Raw genomic sequence first — 21,881 nt, forward strand, 5'->3', positions numbered from 1 at the left:
GACTTGAGTAACAAACATGTCATAACATTTTTGCCCTGACTTTCACATCTATGAAAAATGGCTTCATTTAATTAGTATAAAGGATTCTAGACTATTTAATGTTAAATAAATATTTGACCCAAAAACAAAAATTCTCACATCATGTTGTTCTATACCTGTATGAATATAAAATGAGAAACTCTGATGACTGTGTTGGCAGCTCTCTTCAATGCAACTGAAAAGAATGTTGACTTTAATGCTGACGCTTTAAAAAGTATTATAAAAGGTACTCCATATGAATTCTGATGCTTTACTATAGCTTTGTGTAAACAAAAAAATTATATTTCAGTGGTTAGTCGTTGAAAATCTTGTCAACCACCCTAGTTCTCTGTTCATGAACTTGTGATCAAATAATTTTGAGTCAAATCTTTTCAATGAACAGATTCACTAAATCAGTCTAAATGATTCATTTATTATTCAGACTGAATTAGGTCACCTCAGGGGAAGATTATCAATGAATAACAACATAAACTAACTTTGCATCCGTTTTGAAGTGCCAGTCCTTGTTCATTATATCTGAAAAAAGCATGTTTTCATATTTCCTCCTTTGTGTCCTGTGGAAAAATAATCTGTCATGTTGGTTTTGGACAACATGAAGGTGAGAAAATAGCACCAGAACTATAAATTCTGGATGAAAAAATTATTTAACAGTATCCAGTACTTCTGAAACTTTTGGTTTTAAGGTTTTAAAAACACAAGCTCTTCACTAATCTATCCGTGCCTCTGATGTGGGCTGGGCATTTCCAAGCGTCCCAGATTGTTTGTGTGGTACCACGTTGTGCCCAAACGGCTCATCATTTCATTAATTAGCTTGAGCTGCACGGTTGGCAAACGCGGCAGGCACGGCGGCAGCTGTCTGGATTGATTAGAGAAGAGGACCCAGCGCTGCAATTATCTAGATGACTGCAGACAATGGCTGTCTGCTCTAATAAAGATTCGTCTTACGGCTCAGCGGGGTGTTGGAATCAGCAGAGTCTCAGTCGTATGCAGGCCAATACAACAGACAAATCTTGATTCCTCGGCCTTTGACATTTGGAGTGAAAGCCAAAATATGAGAACCACCCGTAAATGGCCACACAGATAGTTTTCAGTTGAACAAGTCAGTCCACATTTTGGGTTTGTATTAGTTTAACCTCAAAGCATGGGGCATGGATTAGTGATATTTTGAGCTCAATGAGTATTGCTTATTGGCACAAACAACTAATAAAAACATAAAAAATAACAAAAATAATGTTGGATAACCGATATGGTACCAATATATTGTGCATTCCTACTCAGTACCATGATATACATCCAAGTGCCACTCCATTCAAGAACTGATGAATAGAAGAACAGCCATCATTATAGAACATTCTAGAATGGCAGCCTATTCTCTCTTAGGTTCTCCGGCTCTGATTTCCATCCAGCCGACTCTCAGCTTCGCTTCACGGGGCAGTACCAGGCTCAGCATGGGCAATAATTCAACCTCAGCATGTCAGCTTTATTTAGCAGCATAATGCCCTTACAAATCCAACAAAACCTCTTTGTTACCCTGCAGGAGAGCATCCTCTATTAGCACTGCCAGCTGCTTTTTCCCTGATTTACAGGCTGCATAGAAAAGCAGGAGGTAAAACGGGAGGAGAAAAGCCAATGAAAAAAAAAAAACGGGCCAAACAACATGGGTGAAAGCCATTTGAGGTAGTGAGCATTTTGCCATGGGAGAGCACAAATAAAGGTGTTCTCTAACAATGTTATCAGGCATGAACCTGCTTCAGACCTGTATGACATTAGGTGCATATAATATCATCTTTCAGCGAGTAACTGATTACTTTTCAGTGGAAGAGGAAACGGATGAATGGGAATCATTCAACAAGCCAAATAGCATAACATGGGTCTGAAAGAGCTCTTGTGCTTTCTTGCTTCTGTCTTTCTGTACCTGGAACTGGCTTTTCCTACCATGGTGAGCTTGCAGGAACAATCCCAGTTTGAAAGGCCTTCTTCTACCCGTCACACCCGACTTCTTGTTTTGACATTGTGGCCTTAGTGGCAAGGAGGTGTAAAGGCATACTGTCAATATTTTAATTTGGATAATGTTCCCTCAAGTGCTTTTTCACTTAACTGCTTCCAGTAAGAAAAAAAAAGAGAGCATTAGACAGAAACGCTTTGCTTGGTTTGCATACACGCTCGCACGCACGCCTCACAAGAAGGCACACATGTGGATGACCGCATGCATGTTTTTCAAATGCCTTATGATTTTTTTTCCTTCCCTAATGACTCACCTTGTGACTTTATTATGAAATAATTCAGCCATCCCAAGGCACATATCTTGACATCTTCACGCCGAATTAAACTGGATAATCGGCTTTAAGCAGAGCTGATTGTATCTTTCAAAGTGTGTTATGAAAGAAAAAAAACCTTATCGAGGAAAGAACATGACAAACACTGGTCAAGTAACAGTAAGACCAACCATTTGATAAGACTTCTCACTTGATAAAAGAATATTGTTTTAAAGACTTCATTTTTTGGACTATTTACCTAAATTCCTGGGATTTTTCTGCATAAAAGCATTGCTCTTTTCCAATGAAATCCTTCAAAGATGCTTGAAGAGCATTATGTCCCAAATAATTGTGTTTCTATGAACACCTTAAAAAATTGTAACGCCTGAAAACCACACTGGATGAGATTAAAAACATTCCTTGTCACTTCACAGACTTACCATTCAATCTATATCATTCAAGGCTTATTTTTCAGGTAGGCTTGGGGCTAGCATCTGCCAAAAAGCTCCCGTATTTATCAGACCAAAAATAAATAAATTCCAAAAAACTCTGAAACATCGTTATTTTGGAAGGAGGAGGACTTGGGTCCCTTTCAGAAATGCATCACTTCGGTATGACACTCTTTTAAGAGGTGACATCCAAGTGTTTACAATAGCCAAGCATGTCCTTTCATATAGAGAGGGGCTAAATTACAGCTCTGAGACCCTTTTGTTCGTCTCAGATGGGACTCCTCAGGTGGGTTTGACATTGGGATAGACACATGGGATAAGGTTGCAGGGAAATATCCGGTTAGTAAACACACACTACTTTTAGGTGACTTCAATCTTGCAAGAACAGAGCTAAACAATGGGGGAGAGGTATACAACGACTGCCAGTTTAGTTTCTTTAATGCAGACAGAAAAACTGAGGTAACCCCATACAGATTCAGAAACAGTTTTACAAACATCAGAACGCTATACTGAAAGTATTGCAATTCAGCCTTGTTCATTTGCATCAAAATTTAATATGGTGTCTACGCTGACCAGGGTTTATGATGTATGAGCCTTTAGGCTTTAACCAATCTGTATAGACTTTAAGCAGTACAGTGGGGAGGGAAGTAATAAAGGCAGTCTGAAGGGGCAAGGAAGGTTTTGAAGGTGTGCCAGTAAAACTAATGGAGAAAGGCCCTCTTGTCCTGACCTCCAGCACCACTCAGGGGGACCCGCTCAAACATGCATGTCTCCTCTAATTTCCTGTTAAAGCTCTTTTGCGCACACACACACACGCACAAAGAATTAAATTTTAAAGAAAATGCATTTTATTATTTAATATATTTCAAATGAAATGTAAAATCGTAAAAAATATATATATAATATACATACACAACATGTACATATATTTATTTTTAGAATAGATACAAACATTTTAAATATTAAAACATATTCTTTCTACAACAGAAGTCATATCTATTTTATTTAATATATAATACATGGGTTTTATTTTCGTTCCAAAGCAACTTTTTATTCAATTTTGGACCATGAGTGCAATTCCTTTATAATAACCGAACAAAACGGAACACTTTTATGGTTTACACATGAAAACAAATGCATGCATCTACAATCCAGCTTCTTTGTTTCATGGGGCACATATTAACACATACTGTATTAAACAGTTGAGAACTAAAAATGGAGTACAAGTGTTTTTTAAAGGGGTCATATGATGTGATTTCAACTTTTCCTTTCCTTTCCTTATAATAAGATCCCTAAAATTGCAAAGACTAAAATCTCAAACCCAAAGAGATATTCTTTATAAAAGTGAACGCTCCGCCATGCCTTCCTAAAATGCCTAGTTCAAATGCCCCCACGTCTACGTCAGTGTGTGTGAAAATTTGCATAACATTGCCCAAATGTTCATGCAAAGAAAAGTGGCATAACTTTGATTCTCGCTGTTGTATTGCTGCTGCCACCGCAGTCATGTCGTAAAGACAACGTGTGTTTAGGTATGAAAGCAAAACTACTTTGTTTGGCTTTTCAGAAGAGGACATAACTAGAAATCAGTGGTTAAGTTGTATTTACAACACTGTTCCAGAACAGTTCAAATCAAATATTCAGATGTGTGCAGCGCATTTTACAAAGGACTGTTTCCTGAAACCTAGGAAAGTAGCTTAACAATGCCGTCTACACACAAAGGCTGTTTCTATAAAGAGGGGCAGTTCCAATTTTGCAAGGACAGTCTGTCGCTTCTAAAAAGCCTGTAAGTTTGTTTTCATATTAAAAGAATTTACCACTGATTATACAAATGTAAGTTTAGAGCAGAGTATCGCATGGCTTGCTGTTTGTTGTTCCTCTGGTCACAACATAATTTTATGTTTACATGGCGCGATATGCAAGGCAACGTGTAAAAAGACAGTATAAGTCATTATAATAAGTAATTATGTCCCCACTGGATGCAACAAATGCTTTGTTTGTAATGGGTTTTATTGGTTTTGTGTTGTATAAACACATTGCATTAGAACAAATACACAAAATAATGTTATTTTTAGCCATGTCATACAACCCCATTAATGTTTAGCCAGGATGCATAATGTGGAGCTTTTTTTTTTTTAAGATTGCTGTCCATGACTATACTAAATGCAACCTTTTAAATAGAGGTCCATCTATGTTTCCTACAGAAGTGTTTAAGTGCAAATAGGCCAGCTAAAAGCCTTCCAGAAGAGGAGCATTTTAAAGCTGGTTTGAAAGGGAGACCCAGGTGGTTCATTCTTGCTGAAGAACCTTTGGGCCATACTAATATTCTCACTGCTCCTGGTTCAAATTCAGGCTGTTAGTAAAGAAAAATCCATAGCCTCGGGTAGATAATAAAGAACCTCAGCTGCCCATGTAGATGTTCACCAAAACTGCGCTCTGTGTCATGCTTTCAATTTACTTGCAATCATGCATCAAAGGAGAAGACATCAAAACCATAATCCAGCATCCTCTTCAATACTACAGGGGTTCACACCTGAGCTGAATGCATTTATATCGGATATCTTGGATTCATGCGGAAAAATGTAAGTTTAGGGTGTACAATCCAACAAAGAACATACTCGTAGGAACAGCATTAAGAAATAAAGAAAAGGCAATTGCAATTCAAAACTGAATTATTTAAATATTAAAAGTACAGAATTAAGTTATAGCTCATAAATTTGTATTTAGTTTATAATTTGTTTTACTTTAATTAAAAATCCAGTACTCTCAAATTTCTTTTGAGTGAAGTATTATTATGGACTGGCCATTATTTAGTGCTATAAACATGTTTTGTCTGTTTCAATCATACTGGAAGCCGGAGGGCGCCCTCTCACAGAAAATCCATATATGCATCACAGAAGTAATAGAAAACAATGATGCTCCAGGAAATCACTAATATGTACAAAGCCATCCAGCTATCCCCATAGCTGAATTAAAAGATTAATATTAAATATTAAGCAGATAAACACTTGACTGTGACAATGTATAGTTTATCTGTGTTCTTCAAACCAACTTAGGCATTTTTGTAATAATTATACATATTTACAAGCCATTGATTATCAACGCAAAACTGAAAATAAATAATGAAATAATGACTACTGTACTGTGCTCGCTTAAGAATCAGATGGCGGGGGTGGAAGGGGAATCAAGCGGGATTTTGTGTTGCTATCGATTTGCAGTCTCTTTTTAATGCTAGGCCTTCCGTATTTGTCAGTCCTCAGCACTCTGATTGGTTGAACTCTTATTTTTCGGTTGTTTGATTTGAGTACTGTGCGTGCACAGGGAAATTGCCAGGTTTTTGCATATTTTAGAGTGACAAATTGTACCAGCGTACTATGAGGTTAAAATGAATAAGCATACAGGTTGGCAGGTCTGCCGACAGTATGTCTGGAAACAGGTTTGAATTCAAATTCTATAGAAATAATACAGGAAACTAAAATATGATGCTATGTGGTTTAGAGTTTCAACTTCACCTTTGAGATAACATCACAAAACTCACATGAACTCCAATGGTTGCACAAAAGGAGGGCTTGTTCTGTACCTGCTCATCTTTTGCACATCTCTTGCTGTCGTTGCCCTTCATGCCCCCTCACACCTAGGAGAGGCAGCTAGGTCTACCTCTAAATGGCTCTTCATAGTAGAGATCTACTCCTGGGACCCTCTTATCCGGTCTCTCCCAAGTGAGGCAACACATCAGCGGGGTTCAGCGTCCCACTCTTCCACCGCTCTCCAGCGTGGTGCTAAAATAACAGCCACTCTGGGTCTGAATGGGGCCAATGGAGAGGAAGGCTGTTAAGAGGCCTATCCTGTGCTCAGCGCAAGGGGGAACAGATGACTGTTTGATGAATAGAAGACCACACATACTTGGGTTTATAATTTTTTTCTTTCCTTATCTTTTCAGCACAGAGAGCCTCTTGCAGAGCGGTATTTGCGCCTTATCATAGCTCGATTAATGACCGATTAACAGACGAATCGATTAACTATTAATGACCATCTGAACATAAAATCTGTGATCTCTGCACAGTGACTCTCGCTGAAGTGTGTCCCTCTGCGGTTTTCTACCATGTGCTGATTTCAGGGCTAATTAGCTTAACCTCACAAACATCTTTGAGCTGCAAGCCTTCAGTGTGATGAATGCAGATGGAATAACGCAACTGCGGAGTTACTTGAATGCACAGAAGCATGTGTTTGTGCTTGGCGTGACATATCTTGAACGCTGAATATGTATAGCATTGATGAAGTACAAATAAACTACAAAAACTTGAATAACACTTTGTAGCAAGACATACCACAACCACGTTAAAGCACGTCTAAGTCCTTTGAACTCCAACAAGCATGGAAGCGCTTTCATATTGTTCCTGGTCATGGAATTCTGTTCATTTAACCTCCTTCCTGTGCTCGGCCACAGAATTCCAGTCTTTATAAAATCCTTCTGAACCAGTTCCCGAAATGTCAAATCCATTACAAGCGTGTTTGCAATATCCATCCAGTCTAGCGATTCGTCTCTGCCAGTGACTGAACATTATCCAAGCTTCATGTTTGGCCACAAGCAACAACCATCTGGCTTTGCGAGTGAGGATAACAAGGTCCTCTGCAAATAGCATTGACTTCAAACGCAGGACACAATGAAACAAAATGCTAAAAATCTCATCCTGGCATCTCCTTCAAACGGATGATAAACAGCTAAGTGTACTTATTTGATATTCACTTCCTATTCTAGCCATCCTGATAAAAAAAAATGCAGCTACCCTGCAGCTAGACTGATGGTTATCCCAGCCCCAGCGGGAATGATCACACTGGGGATAGTTAAACGAGCTCTAGCAATCAACTCTTGAAAGAAACCGGTCATTAGCTGGCCCGCGAGTGCTAAAATTACCCTGCACAAATGCAGGCAGACTCCTGAGAAGGCCTGACCTCAACTTTACAAGCTGCTCTCCTAGCTGCAGGGCTTCTTGCTCGTCCCAAGAGCATTGTTCCCTCACCGTCTGGTCCCTGGGCGGCCGTGGCACAGGGGAAGGATGGTTTTAACAGGCTTAGACCGGTAGCCCAGGGAAAGCTTACTGAGAGACTAAAAGACGCTTACTTGAAGTCTGCCCAACTATGGAACAATGACTTCCCTTACTTTGGATGAAGCACGGATGACTGAGATCTTATAAATCTTGTGAAAACCTATCCAATTATGGTCTATGTTAAGTTTCTGTGCATTATGATGTTTATTTTCATAACCACATTTTCCCTAAAAAGTCTAATTAGCTTAAAAGTTATTCTCAATGAGGATCCTCATTAGTGTAATTAAATGATTTAATGCTCTAAAAAAGTATAAATTAAAGAAAGTACAACAAATACTATGATGAGCATAAAACTATGATGAAAAAAATACACAAGTTTATTGGGCGTATTGGCTACTTGACTTTCAAAAATAATTTTGCTCCGATGTTTGGGGTAAAATATGACTCGGGGATGTTTTTGCATACTAGTGAAACCTCTAGACACTCTTCACTTTCTGCAAAGCTCTCAATCAAGTTAGTTATATTGGCATTTGAAAGGTTATATCTCATCAATTATGGTTTAGAATCTCTGCAAATGTAAGCTAGAATAATATCAATTCCCCATGCAGAGTCAGCTTAAATGCAAAGTAACTGATATAGCATTTCTGCAAATGGCCAGACGTCAACAAAATCAATACACCATGTGCGGTCGCTCGACCAAATTGAAAGGAAATGAAAAGGGAAACGAACATGTTGAGATGTAATATTATTTTCTGAAACGCGTTAAGGAAAACAACTCCCGCCAGTTAAGATAATAGTAACGGGCATGGTAGAATAGCATGGCTCTAGTGCCTCGTCATATAAATAGAACATGACAACAGAACCATAATTTAAAACATCATAAATATTGAAAGGAAATTAAAATAATTTATGGAGCAGTTTGGTCGACAGGGTCTGTTTTTCTGTTTGCGCAGAGCAAAACGATGGGTGGAGAGGAAGAGGAAGATAGTTTTAGTAATTGCTTTTTCTACCCCCGAAGCAGCTTCCTGCCTTTTATCAAAAAGGCAATCTCCGTCAGTAATGGCTCAATTAATAATTAAACACATGTTTTATCTCCTCCATGCTCCCGCTATTTATTTTCATCGTCCTGACAGGCAGTACTACACAAACAGGGTTAGCGCTATCAATAAAGAGGAACATTCATAACACATTCTTTCCAGAAATGAAAGGAAAACACAGACAAGCCAGCTACCACAACAAATGGTCATATGTTCCAAGATGGTGGGGATAAATAATAAAAGTTGGAAATAATAAAGAGATATGAAAGCCGTTCGTCCATTCGAGATGAAGTTGCAGTTCTATTTCAGAGCCAAGTGGGACTCAAAGACATTTATGAAACACTCCGACTCGGAGATATTTTTCCTTGTTGAAAACTTTCAAATAGAATACAGATAGAAAAACCATAAGAGTGTGGGAGTCTGATATTCCTGCAAAGTCATTTACATTCTTTACATATTGGTCAGACACTCTTCCTGTCTAACAAGCCATTCTTGGACAGAATAGGTTGCAATATGGATCAGACCTTTGACTAAATGGAAATATGCATGTAAACCAATAGCTAAAGATGTGTAGGAGGGAAAACAAGCATGAACAATCACCCAAACAAAGGACAAGCATTCTGTGTTTATTAATATCAAATGACAAATGACAATGGCTAAATGACTATCTGGCACCGCAAAAAGAACTCGGACAAAACAGCTGTAGAATGTTTACATGCAACAACAGCTGGACAGAGTTTATCAAACAGACACAAATCCATTTCCACCCATACAGGCTACAGAAACCCTCGCAATGACTGGTGGGTTTAATATGAGCTGCATCTTCATCTTGAAATATATGGCCGCTTATGTCCGGACACTCATGCTGGTCCATCCCCAACCGTGACTCCACGATCCAACAGCTGCAAAGCTGATTAGGTGGTCAAGAGGTCAACTTCTATTCATTATTTAATGGGCAAGAGGCCACAAACACTGGAGCGCTAAGGTTAGCAATACATCAGCATTAACCTCGGCGGAGGAGAAGAGCAGCATACAAACACTGACCCCCCCAACACCTCCCCCCAATCCCTTGACCCCTACTGGCCTCCACTCATTTCTCCCTCCCTCTATTTTTCACCCATGCAGGAGAGGAGAAAAGCGAGTGCATTTTATATTCTGAAGGGCTGAAGGGAAGGCGTGTGTGAAGGGGGGCTCCTCTGCTGAGGCGGAGCAGGGAGCAGACTTTTATTGACATGCAGCAAATAGCGGGTAGGAACAAAGGCCACTCAACAGCTATTGAATCGTGGGCCTGCAGACAGAGTGCTTGATTAGCGATTCGACACGGAGACCCTGAGCCGTGTAGCATATAATGAGTGCTTAGAGAGCGACCCTGCGGCTCCCTGGGGACGGTGGTGGAGGGGAAGCAGGGAGGGGGAGTAGCATCCATCCTCTGCGGAATTGATTCGGCCAAATACTATCAAGAAAAACTGAGTATACCGTGTGGCGACCAGACGTGGCTCCTAATCTGGTATTACATACTTTACGATAACAGTATGGACTGTAAATATTATTCATAATAAATTAGCTGGGTCAATTTGTTTTCATGGGCTGGCGCACAGACAGATTTTTACAATGGTGGATTAACAGCGAAAATCGTACAAACCGAAGCACGTTATCAATTTGATCTTTTGCGGTTGTGGCAATGGCTGTTACCCCCCTCTTTTTTGGTTGCTTTCTTACACTCTTTCTTTCTTTGTTCTTCAGTCTTAATCCACTATGTGTGGGCCGGTAAGTTTAATGGAAACAATTTATTAAGTCCGGCTTAAAATGCCATCTGCTGTTAAGCCTTCCAAAGCCGCTAAGCTCTCAGTTTGGCCCGAAGCTGGCGGTGCTTCTCGCGTACAGTAATGCGCTGTTTAAAATGAGCACAACGGGTCAAAATTAATCAGGATTAGCAAACCAAAAATCCACTTCACAAATGGCTTTCCACTACAATCTTCCTTCACTATCCCAGCAAGCCCCGGGTTTGCCTGACAGACCTCACACACAAAATGGCTGCGTCACCGCTTCAGTGATGGGCAAAATGAAGAGAACGAGAACAACCCCCCCTTACCACCCTTCCCAACTATGCTTAAAGTATCTAACCTTATTGTGGAGCAGGCAGATGCTGCACACTGTTATAGAACCAAAAATCGTCTTGTATAGCTGCATTAGATGTACTGTAGCGCAGTACATGGAGTATACAACAAATGTAAAACAGAGCTATGCTTCATACATGACAAACAGACCAAACAGTTGACAGACAATTAAAATCATAGACAGAAAAACAAATACTGTGTCAACTGTTTCCATAATGATATCATGGACAATAGCAAGGTACATAAGCAGAAAGACATACAAAGCAAACATAAGTTTGACTGATGGAGAGATAAAACAAACAAACAAACAATATGTCACTCATTACAGTAATGATAGAACTAACAATAGCTGGAACGATAACTACAACAACAGCTGGAATGATAATTATAAAAGCCAGAATGATAACTACAATGACGGCTAGACTGAGAGCTAACTAGCTAGAACGAAAGACACAATGATAGCTGTATAGAACGATGTGTTGCAGACATGAATTTGCTATGCCTTCATTCAGGGCAAGAAAAACCTGGCTTTGCTAGATGTAGAGCAAGCCTCTTACAATGTTACAAAAAGCACAGCGACCGCGGTAATTATACAAGCACACAGAGTAAAACTAAACAGCTGTTAAGATGATACGAAACTTGTATGTCACCACAGTACTTGACTGAGGCCACAAAATCAATCAAATCAAGCACCGGCGTGCACAAAAGCGGTTTACAGAAACAAAGACACATGCATATTTGTGTAAGCAGCAACACATGCATGCCGAGGTATTTCCCTGTAATGCAATTCTCAAACGCAAGATGTGAGCCAAGCGAGTGATCAGTCTGCCAGAAGTTCTCCAGGGCAGACCAATTTGGGGATCAGAGCTGAGTGAGCTTTAGATTGGTCTCGGCGGACGCACTGTAATGGGACACATATGTTCCTATACCCCCAAATTCTAAAATACACTTAACCAGATGCCCTACACTTCTTAGTCTTCAGTAGTTCTGGAACACAGAGCCAAAGGTTTCAAGGTGGGACCTAAAACAGACCAAACTGAAACTAGAATGAAACTACTGGATACAAAGTTTTGATGATTGAACATAAAATATCATGAAACACGATGGATACCAAAGGCTATGAAGTCTGAACGTCAAGAGTCATGCAACTTCTTGCACATTAACATTTCCACAAAATGTCCATGGCTCCAGAATATTTTGTTATATGAATATCTGAGCAGGAAAGCACTGTCTCATTTATGATGGAAAATTCTGTCAATGGCAAGGAAAACTTAAATTTTAAGACATCCCAAACTGGAACTGTTATGGAACTGAACAGATATCAAAAGTTATGAAGAACTTTCACGAAACTTAATGAACATCAGCGTTACGAAATCTAAACTGAAACTGGATATCAAAGATTAGATCAGAAATGAAAACTATCATCAAACAACATATATTTCAAAGGTCAATATCATACATCCGTACAAGATCCATAATCTCTACAGAATGTACGTCAAATTGCTAGTCTGATAATGTTTATTTCCTGCAGTCCTAAATCACTTAATCCACATATTTCTACTCTTGGTTTAACACTTTTCTAATCCTAATCTGGCACTTCCTTCTACTTTCTGCTTTCCACGTATCATCTCCATGATCCCTAGGGAGTGTGTTTGCATGGCACACATTAGCAGGATTTTAAGAAAGAAGCAGTTTTCTCGCCATCAGCCGTAACCCAGATTAGGGAGTCTATAATATCAGCCACAACAAGCTCCTCTGTTGCCATCAGAAGAGCTCAAACCATATGCTTTGATCTACTTTTAAACACGTCAGCTGTTGCACAAGACCTTTCCTACGGTTATGTCTGGAAGTCATCCACAGACCAGACTTGCAAAAAAAGGACTTTAACTTGGACCCCAACAGCAGTCACAAGTTTTACTCTTCCTCTGAGCTCGACTTGTCTCTTCTCACTTCCTCTTTTCTCTGTTTTCAGAGAGAGGGGTCAAAGGCTCTCCAAAGGATTCATGCCGGGCATAAAAAGTGTGGCATTAAACTACACAGCTCCTTTGCACTGTGCAACAAACAGAAATTGTTTCACAACTTAGTTCCCCTACAAAACGTGGATGTGAACCAAGTTTAAAAAAAACTTCTATGGCCGACTGTTACTACTACTGGAAACAGTAAAAAGTAGTTCAGATCCGCATTAAAAGCAAACCTCTACCAGCAGCCACTTGAAAACGAGTCAGAAATACAAGGAAACATCATCTCACCATTTTACAGTCTCACAGAATTTTTAAAGGCTTTTAGTAGGATTACAGTGCATCTGAGATTTGCTGTCTGGCATCAAGGATTAGAAATGTAAACCCACCCACCCAAACTTAACATCCCCTTCTCATAAGTCTGACAGCCCTCGACTTGCTGCAAACATATTTAGAATTATGTACTTCTACACATGTGCAACCTAACAAACGTAGCATTTGAAGAGAACCTGGAAAATACGGGTATCCCTTTGGCTCCCAAGGCTAAAAACCCTTCAACATTAATGAAAAAAATTTGAAAAAGAAGAACAGCACCAATCCGACAAGAGTAAGGTTACTCTTGTGCATGGAATATTGCTCTGAAAATGAGCTCCTTGTGGCCTTTGGGAGCATGCTGAATATTGTCAGGCTTTAACTTCCAACACCAAAAACATAACCTATCAGCCAAACTGCTGCCTAAACAAAAACACAGCTTCCTTGAATGAAAAATAAAACAAAGTGTTTAGTTGTGTGAGTTTTGCTACAGTATGGATTGTGGATCTTGAATACTGAACTGATAACCCTGGACTTTCTTAATTTTCAAAACCAGTTTATGTTTACCAGTTTAATCACATCTAAAACATCCAATGCAAGTCAAATGACACGTGAAACACTTACATAGCACCCACAATATATATTTATGCTCTTACCTTTAGGTGCAGTAGGCGAGAACAACTTCTCTGATCCTACATCCGATGCCTGCAAAACAGAAATGAAACACAATTAGATCATATTCAAGTAAAGTTCCTTTTTAGGAGGGGAAGACAACAACATTGGGGAACACTTTTGTGCCAACCTACAGATGTCTACCAATAAACAAAGAACAGAGAAAGAAGAGAAACTGGAGGAGAATGACGTAAGAAGCCAATAGACAAATAAAACACTTTGCAAAATGTTTAAGTGGAGCCAAGTTGCGCAATTTTCCACATCCATACACTTAATGATTTAATAAATAACACAGATGGATGGTGAAATCAAAAATCCTTCCCGCAGATTAGAATAGGAAAAAGGTAATCTCCCTACAAAGTGACTTAAGTGCTATGTAGACTAAACACGAGTGTGCTTTTCCTTCCCCTCCGTGTACCAGAGCGTGTAGTTTCTGGCAAGCAGCGAGAAAAAGAAAACACGCCATGCTCTAACAAAAACACACAGTCACTGACAGACAGGACATGGGGCTCTTAACGAAGAGAAAGATCTCTTAAATTCTTCGCACACTATACACAAGGGCGGAAAAGAATGCTGGCACACACATTCCAGCTTTTCTTTGAATAAAAAAGTCTATCAGTACAAAACATATACTATGGATTTAACTTGGCACCAGAAAGCAGGCAGTCATGTGTTTAAACCTGTTTATTATGAGCTTCTTTTGGCATATGATATATTATTACGTCTGTTATCATACGCAGTAGTATATGCTAAAATACAAGGAAGAAGAAAAATAACATTGCTGTTAAAATGATTAATTTGAGAATGTCACCGTTTCATTTTAAGGCACAGGACCTTCTGATTCTGCAGCACGTTTTGATACAAATGGACCACAGTCTATTTGAATCTTGTGTAGACCAAGTTTCTAGCTCAATTAATAACTTGTTCTTTAAAATGTGTACTCAGTCTAATATGCAAAACCTCCTCTGAGACCAGACCCACGGCATGGCATAATTTCTGAGACCTCCGCTGACGTGAATCCTGGAGCACATCAATAGGGAGCTCTATTTCAGCCCCATAATTCACTATGTCAGGGGACTAATTTTTCAGCAAGCTGGATTTTTTACTACACAAGCCGCCTGTGTCTGAGCGCTGGAACACTTTAGCTCACACACCCGTAGGATTACATGAAAGAAAAGAGGTTCAGATGAAACCGGGCCCTCTAGCATATGTTTAAGCCTCGGGTTTGGGCAAAGACTGATGTCAATGTTCGTCTCGGCGTGTGCCTTTAATGTTGAAAAGAAACTTTCAATACAATGATCCAGTTATGAAAGCTACTCTTATGAGAGCTTAAAACAAGAAAAGAACTGCCAGACCGTTAACAAAAATGGTGGCTGCATTTCACTGTTTGTATTTTTTGCCAGTGAGCTGTTCTTCAGAGCAGCCTTTATTCTGTGTCCCTACAGGCCAGAGGTCAAAAAAAGGTCACCCACAACAAATTCTTTGCACTCTTACAACGCAGGGGGGGCTGAGAGGTGATTAAAGTAGAGTGATCAAAATGAGCAGGAAAGGAGAAAGAGCGAGAGAGAAAAACAAAGCAAAGACCCTGCCGCTGAAGGAAGCAGAGGGGCTATAACCATTTCAAAACGGAGGAAATTGAAGCCACATTGCCGGGAGCCAATCCATGTTGGCGGGGCCGCAGGAGGCCTGACCCTAGAGGACGTGTGATACTGGATCTGGAGGCAGAGAGGCCAGGCCTCGGACTCTGAGATACCAAAACAGTCCTCAGTTCACTTCTCCCACTGCACTCGTAAACTACAGGCCATGATGCAGCCTCCTCTGGAGCACGACCCGACTCTCACAGGAGCCACAGAGGAAAACAGAGAGATAGGGAGGAAGAAAAATACAAATGTCATGTGCATGTGTTGAGGCCTGCTGCCTACAGTTGTAAAGTGCCACTGGAAGAAAGAACGGGAAAGGGAAGACAGGGAGGGGAGGTCAGATCCACTGCACCAAAACGCTGCTAAGCCATAAAAATAACAATCACAACAGTCAGAGAACTACATGTAAACGTTTTATACTGCTTCTTCTAATGCTCCGCAACGAGACTGAATTTATACGTTGGACAAAGCAAAAAGAATGAAAGCAGTTGACATGAAAAACCTTTGAGAATTATTCTGCTGTGTGACACGCAGTTTTTTTGTTTTTTTGCCATACTTCATTCACTGAGAGAATAATGTAGCCAAAAAGATTTCAACCTGTAATCCAATTATAGATTAAAGATAAAAATCATAATGCAGGTGCAAAATGTAAAACCTGAGAAAAACTGCATGGCTTTGGTGAGGGGAAACATCAAACGTCACCAATATTCATTTTTACTGTAAAAAAAAAACAAAAAAAAAAAACAAAAAAGAAAACTGGTAAAACCATGGTATTAAAATGGTATTCCTATATATATATTACTATTCAAAAGTAGTGGGACTGTAAGATTATTTTCATTATTTTATTTTTAAGAAGTCTCTTATGCTCACCACGTCTACAAAAACACAGAAATACTGCAAAAATTATAAACATTTTAAATAACTATTTTCTAATATATTTCTAATATATTAAGCTAAAAATATATTTTAAAAAGTTATTTATTTAAGAGATGCAAAGCTGAATATTTATATAATTTAGTCATCACTTCAGTCTTCAGTGACACATTCAGAAATCATCATTCAATAAATATACTGATTTGATTCTCAAGAAATATTTCTGATTATCCATGTTGAATACAGTCATGCTGCTTAATATTTTTGTGGAAACAGCAGAATACTTTAGTTCATAGGAAGATAACTCTTATGAAATAGAAATCTTTTGTAAAATTCTAGTCTTAATTACTTTTGATGAATTTGTCATTGGTGTATAATAACCACATTTCTGAACGGTAGTGTATTTTGTATTATTACACAATACAAATAATACCATTGTATTATTGCCATCACAATCCTGATCATGGTACACCAAAGTGTCATCTTAAAAAAACAAATATCCATCATCTGCTTTCAAATGGAGCGTCACTTACTACACAGAGCTGTAGTTCTCTGACAAGCTATATTAATATGCAATATTGCGTTCATAATCGCAGAAGAATCACATGTGATTATGAACGTGATATTGCGATTAATCGGGCAGCCCTAATGTATATCTATATACACACACACACACAAACAAAATTCAATACTGTATAAACAATTCCACTGAAATACATGATAGAAGCAGTAGTATAACAAGTGGACTGATCCGTTTCCTCCCCTGCTCCTCCTCCTCACACCCCGTGGGCTCAGTGCCAGGAGAGGGTGGCACAGCGGAGCCACTGGAGGCTTCAGAGAGGGAGATGTGGCACTGCTGCCATGTCACTCAGCCATCGGCAGGCCGGCCAGATGGCATCAATTATCAGAGAGAGAGAGAGAGAGAGAGAGAAAGGGAGTCAGCCTGGCCTGAAGAGGGCTGCCACACAGTCCTCTGATTAACCTGACAACAACAGAATGACCTCTACAACAGATTTTAGCATGTGGCCCATGTCTGTGTTTTATCATTGTCACAACAAACTCCTCCTCATTCTTCCTCTCCTCCATCAGCAATCATTCTCACCCATCATCCTGCCCATCATTCTCTCTCTTTCTCTTAATGGCAGGATGTTGTCCAGAGCCTTACAGGCTTCTATTTTCTCGCTGTTTATGTAACATCATGTTGAAGAGGGCCAGCAAAGGGCTGATAAACATATCAGTCATCACCCTCTTAAAACCTGCGAGAGCCACATCAACCTCTACATTTTGCTTGTTTGTTTGCGTTGAGTTAAACGTGTGTGTCGATCTGTGGATAATATACTGTGGGTGTGTGTTATACAACATATTATGTGAACTTGTATAATGTATGTGGAGTGCTCAGAAGCTTGTCTTCCATAGGAATGAGACTTTATTTAAGTTGTATTCCATTTAATTATCATCTTTGTTTTGAAATATTAATATATTAAATCAATTACACATTAAATATTTTAAGTCCTAAATATTATAATAATATGAATATCTCATATGAATAATCATATCCATATATTATTGATAATATTTCTATCTCTTCCTCAAGGAAAGACATCAGTGGGAAATCGATGCCTGACCCAAGAAACATCTAAAAGCAAGTCACAGCAAATGTTCTCCTTTTAACATGTGCGTTCTAGGAGAAAAAAACAGAGGTTTTCAAAATCTCATTTCTCCATTTTCATTCCAAAGAGGACGTCAGGTGGTACACGTACGACATAGTTCCTCAGGATTGTGCATTTGCCTGCTCTTGCACACATGCAGTCATCCAGGCGTACAAGTTCCTGCTAATGAAACTCCAAATTAATTATCTTCACTGTGTTTGTCCTCCTCTCTCTCATCTCCCTCCCTCTCTCTCTCTCTCTCTCCTCCTCTCGCTGTTCTGCTTAATGACCTCCTACATACTCGTTTATCATGAGCGCTGCTACATCTCTCCCCCTGCGCTCTCATCCTATCAGCCGCGGTGCAGACCGCCTCCAGTCAGAACAGGTGTGTGTGAGAGTGATTACAGCTCTCTGCCCTCTCCACTCCACAGGAGAGTGACACACACACACACACACACACACACACACCAGTGCATTAGACATGCATCTGCACCTAAAGCATCATTAAGATGATAATGTATTCCACTGGGTGACCGTGCAAAATGCAGGCCTACCCACAAGTCTGTGCTGCTCGCCGCGAGTGCTACATTCTACGTCAGCCGTGATTGGCTGAGGGTGGGGAACGATTCCTCCATCGAACTCCCGCTTGGCAACAACATGACGAGAACCTCAAGCGCAATCGCAGCACTGCTCCTGTGGTTTGCACATCTAAATCGCCTGCAGTTCCTGCGATCCCGTCTTCTCTGATCCTCTAATTCACCCCTTTCCTCACAGTTACTTCATTTACATTTTTACCATCCTACTTGCTCTGATCTCTCTTCATTTATCTTTCTGTAGTAATCTTCCTTATCCAATGTCTTCTTTTCTTCCATCTTTCTCGCTATAATTTAATCTCACTTTCACTCACACATTTTTCTACCTTTTTTTTTTTCACCCTGCTTTTGAGCATTCACAGGCTGTTAACATAACAGCCGGTTGGTGTGAAATACAAATTAGAATGCTATCCGGTGAGCGTAGGGCAGACTGAGATCACAGGGGAGGGAGAGAGAGAGAGAGAGAGAGAGAGAGAGAGAGAGAGAGAGAGAGAGAGAGAGAGAGGGAGGGTAAAGATGTGTCGCATAGTAACACTAAGGCCAAACAGCAAGACAGGGTCACAAATCAGCTCAGTTGTGGTTGCCTCCAGGGCCTGACACATGGCCAGGAATAAACCCATTATGAGAAACAAAGAAAAAACAGTGTAGAAGAGGCTTCTTACACATATAGTAAGCTCTGTTCCAAAACCTAGTGAGCTGCCTAAAGAGGGAAAACTGATATGTTCCAAAAATTGATGTAGTGCCAGAACACAACACAATGCAGAATGCAAAGTAGAGACAGTCCAATATTGCTTCATGATAAAAAAGACAAAAACTAATTAGTAATTATATAAAACTAAGATAAGATTATAATATTACTACAGATATGACTACTTTAATAAATAATATACAATAATAACAACATCAATTATTATATTATTATTTATTTCTGCCTTTTGGGCCAAAACTAAACAAATCACAACAAGAAACATTATGCATTATGATTATAATATCAATACATAAATAATGCATTCATTTTTACAAATATACTACTGCTACTAATAACAACAACTATTATTAATATAATAACTATAATTTGTTTTAAATGTAAAAAAAACGACATGCATAACATATTTATTATTATTCTTGCCTTCTAAAACAAAAACTAAATTATATCACAACAATAAAAATGATATGCATTTTGTTGAACGATTATAATAGGAACATATTATATATTATTATTATATTAAATATGTAATATTCATATTAAATTCAACACTGTCAGCTATCTATAAAAAGGATTCAATAGTACAAACTGACTATTTACCCCAACATCACCATTTCAGTTTCATATGTAGGCAGTAGACAAGTTCACTAGGTTTTGGAGTTAGAGACTCTTACATATATCCCAAGCAAAAAAAAAAAATGCTTTTAGTAATTTGGTGGACTACAAGAGAGACATTTAATTCAACTGTATTTCTAAAGCTCTTTTATCTATTATTTCAAAACAGCTTTACAAGGATCGTGCCCTAAAACCTCCAGTGAGCAAACCAAGGGCAAATCCTGCTAAGGTGGTGAAGGTACAGAAGGAGAAGCATAAAACCCTGACCAGCTGGAAAATGGAAGGCAGACAAAATTAAATTCCAGTATAAATCAACTAATCGTGTCCTGCCTGCTCTCTTGAAACCAGCGTTCCCATGCTCCTGGCTGACAGACAGTAGCCACACAGGAACTGTCATGGGCTACAGGCTCTCACAGGCCTCCTCGTCTTTAATGTGAAAAAAGGGGAAGATAAAACGTGGCTTATCAGCATAGGAATCAGAGCCTGTTCTTTAGTAGACACACTGCAGATACAGATCTTAGTCTAGGGATTCTTACTCCTGCCAACACGACTGAGATAAGGAGAGTAGCAAAGAAAGAGAGCGAGAAAGAGATAAACAAGCTTCCTCTCTGGTTAACCGGACACTTCCATTAGATGGTTATGTCATTCAATACTATACCACTCTCAAGTAGCCCAATACCTAACACTACACTGAAGCTGAGACAAACCAAGAAACAAAACAATCTGAGTGAACTGATTCGCACATATCACATACCTACATGTTTATCACTTAGTTTTTAATGACCAAATCTTAATACCATTTTATACTGGAAGTTCATTGCTAAGTTTTTATAACATGACTGGTATTTTTCTCAAATAGTATGAAAGGGTGATCCTACATAAATATATAGCTTTACATAAAATACATAGCTTCCTTGGTATACAAAAAAGATTGAAAACCCGTCACTTAGCTGACAGAACACTGACAACATCTCATTCTACAAAGTCCTGGGTTGTAAAAGCTAGGCGAGATCAAGTACCTTAGGAGAGAACAGCATTTAATGAATGGACTGTACGACAGTCTCTCACAGTCTCATTCATGTCAAATTAAGTATGACGTATTCTGACTAAGGTGTACAGTACTGACTGCCAATTAAACGCATGCAATTCTTGAGGGACGGCTTGAAGCGCTATTCAATGTCGCCCCTTGTTCACCGTGTTTTTTTCAATGAGAACAACTTCTGAGTCAGTCACTACCTCGGGCAAGTACGAAGGAGAGCAAAGATGAGTTGGTTTTTCTTTGCAGATCTGCTTCGCTACAAGGGAAACCCATCTAGACACATTGAATAATTCATAATAAAACAGGGTTTGTGCCCCTTGCTGGGTCTTCATCTGCAGTAGATAGAAGGAAGAAAAGGATGTTGAGGATTGTTCAGGTCCTGTCAGACAGGTAGCACGGCGGTCTTACTACGTGATACACCACGGCCTGTTCTGATGCCTTTAATGGGAGGAAAAAATGCAAAGCAAGGCGCCCTGTTTTCATCCAACCATGAAACCATGTGAATATTACATGAACCATCTCCTTGCAATGCAAACACGCATTCGGCCAAAATAACCTGAAGGGTGCATTCAGAACCTTAAAAACTCAGTGCAGCCATTGCACTTGTTTATTTGAGAGCTCTTGCTGAGCAGGATGCACACGGTGGCCTTTGCACCACAGATCCACTTGACCTCTGACCTTTCAGGTGCTGCGCTCACTCACACTGCCTGAACTGGAACTGCCTGAAATCAAAGCCGTTGCAGAATCCTGTGAGTACATCAAAGCAGACCTCCAGGATTCACGTGGGCACTACAGAAAAGTTGTAGGTGAAGGAAAGGAAATGAAAAGACGAAGGCAGGGGAAGCAGAAACTGACAGCGTGTCAACGGCTAATCCCCCACAA

At 39.5% G+C, this 21,881-nt stretch overlaps 1 protein-coding gene across 11 annotated transcripts in view; it reads right to left on the reverse strand.

The window, feature by feature from the left end:
- Positions 1–21,881, reverse strand: part of fbrsl1 (fibrosin-like 1) — a 268,766-nt gene that overhangs the window by 23,852 nt on the left and 223,033 nt on the right. For all 11 annotated transcript variants that reach the window (XM_052596390.1, XM_052596416.1, XM_052596398.1 and 8 more), the window contains one exon: positions 13,869–13,917. In XM_052596390.1, the coding sequence (XP_052452350.1) occupies positions 13,869–13,917 (49 nt within the window). The remainder of the gene's footprint in view (positions 1–13,868; positions 13,918–21,881) is intronic.

This window comes from Carassius gibelio, chromosome A5, assembly GCF_023724105.1.
Source record: "Carassius gibelio isolate Cgi1373 ecotype wild population from Czech Republic chromosome A5, carGib1.2-hapl.c, whole genome shotgun sequence".
NCBI classification, from domain to species: Eukaryota; Metazoa; Chordata; class Actinopteri; order Cypriniformes; family Cyprinidae; genus Carassius; species Carassius gibelio.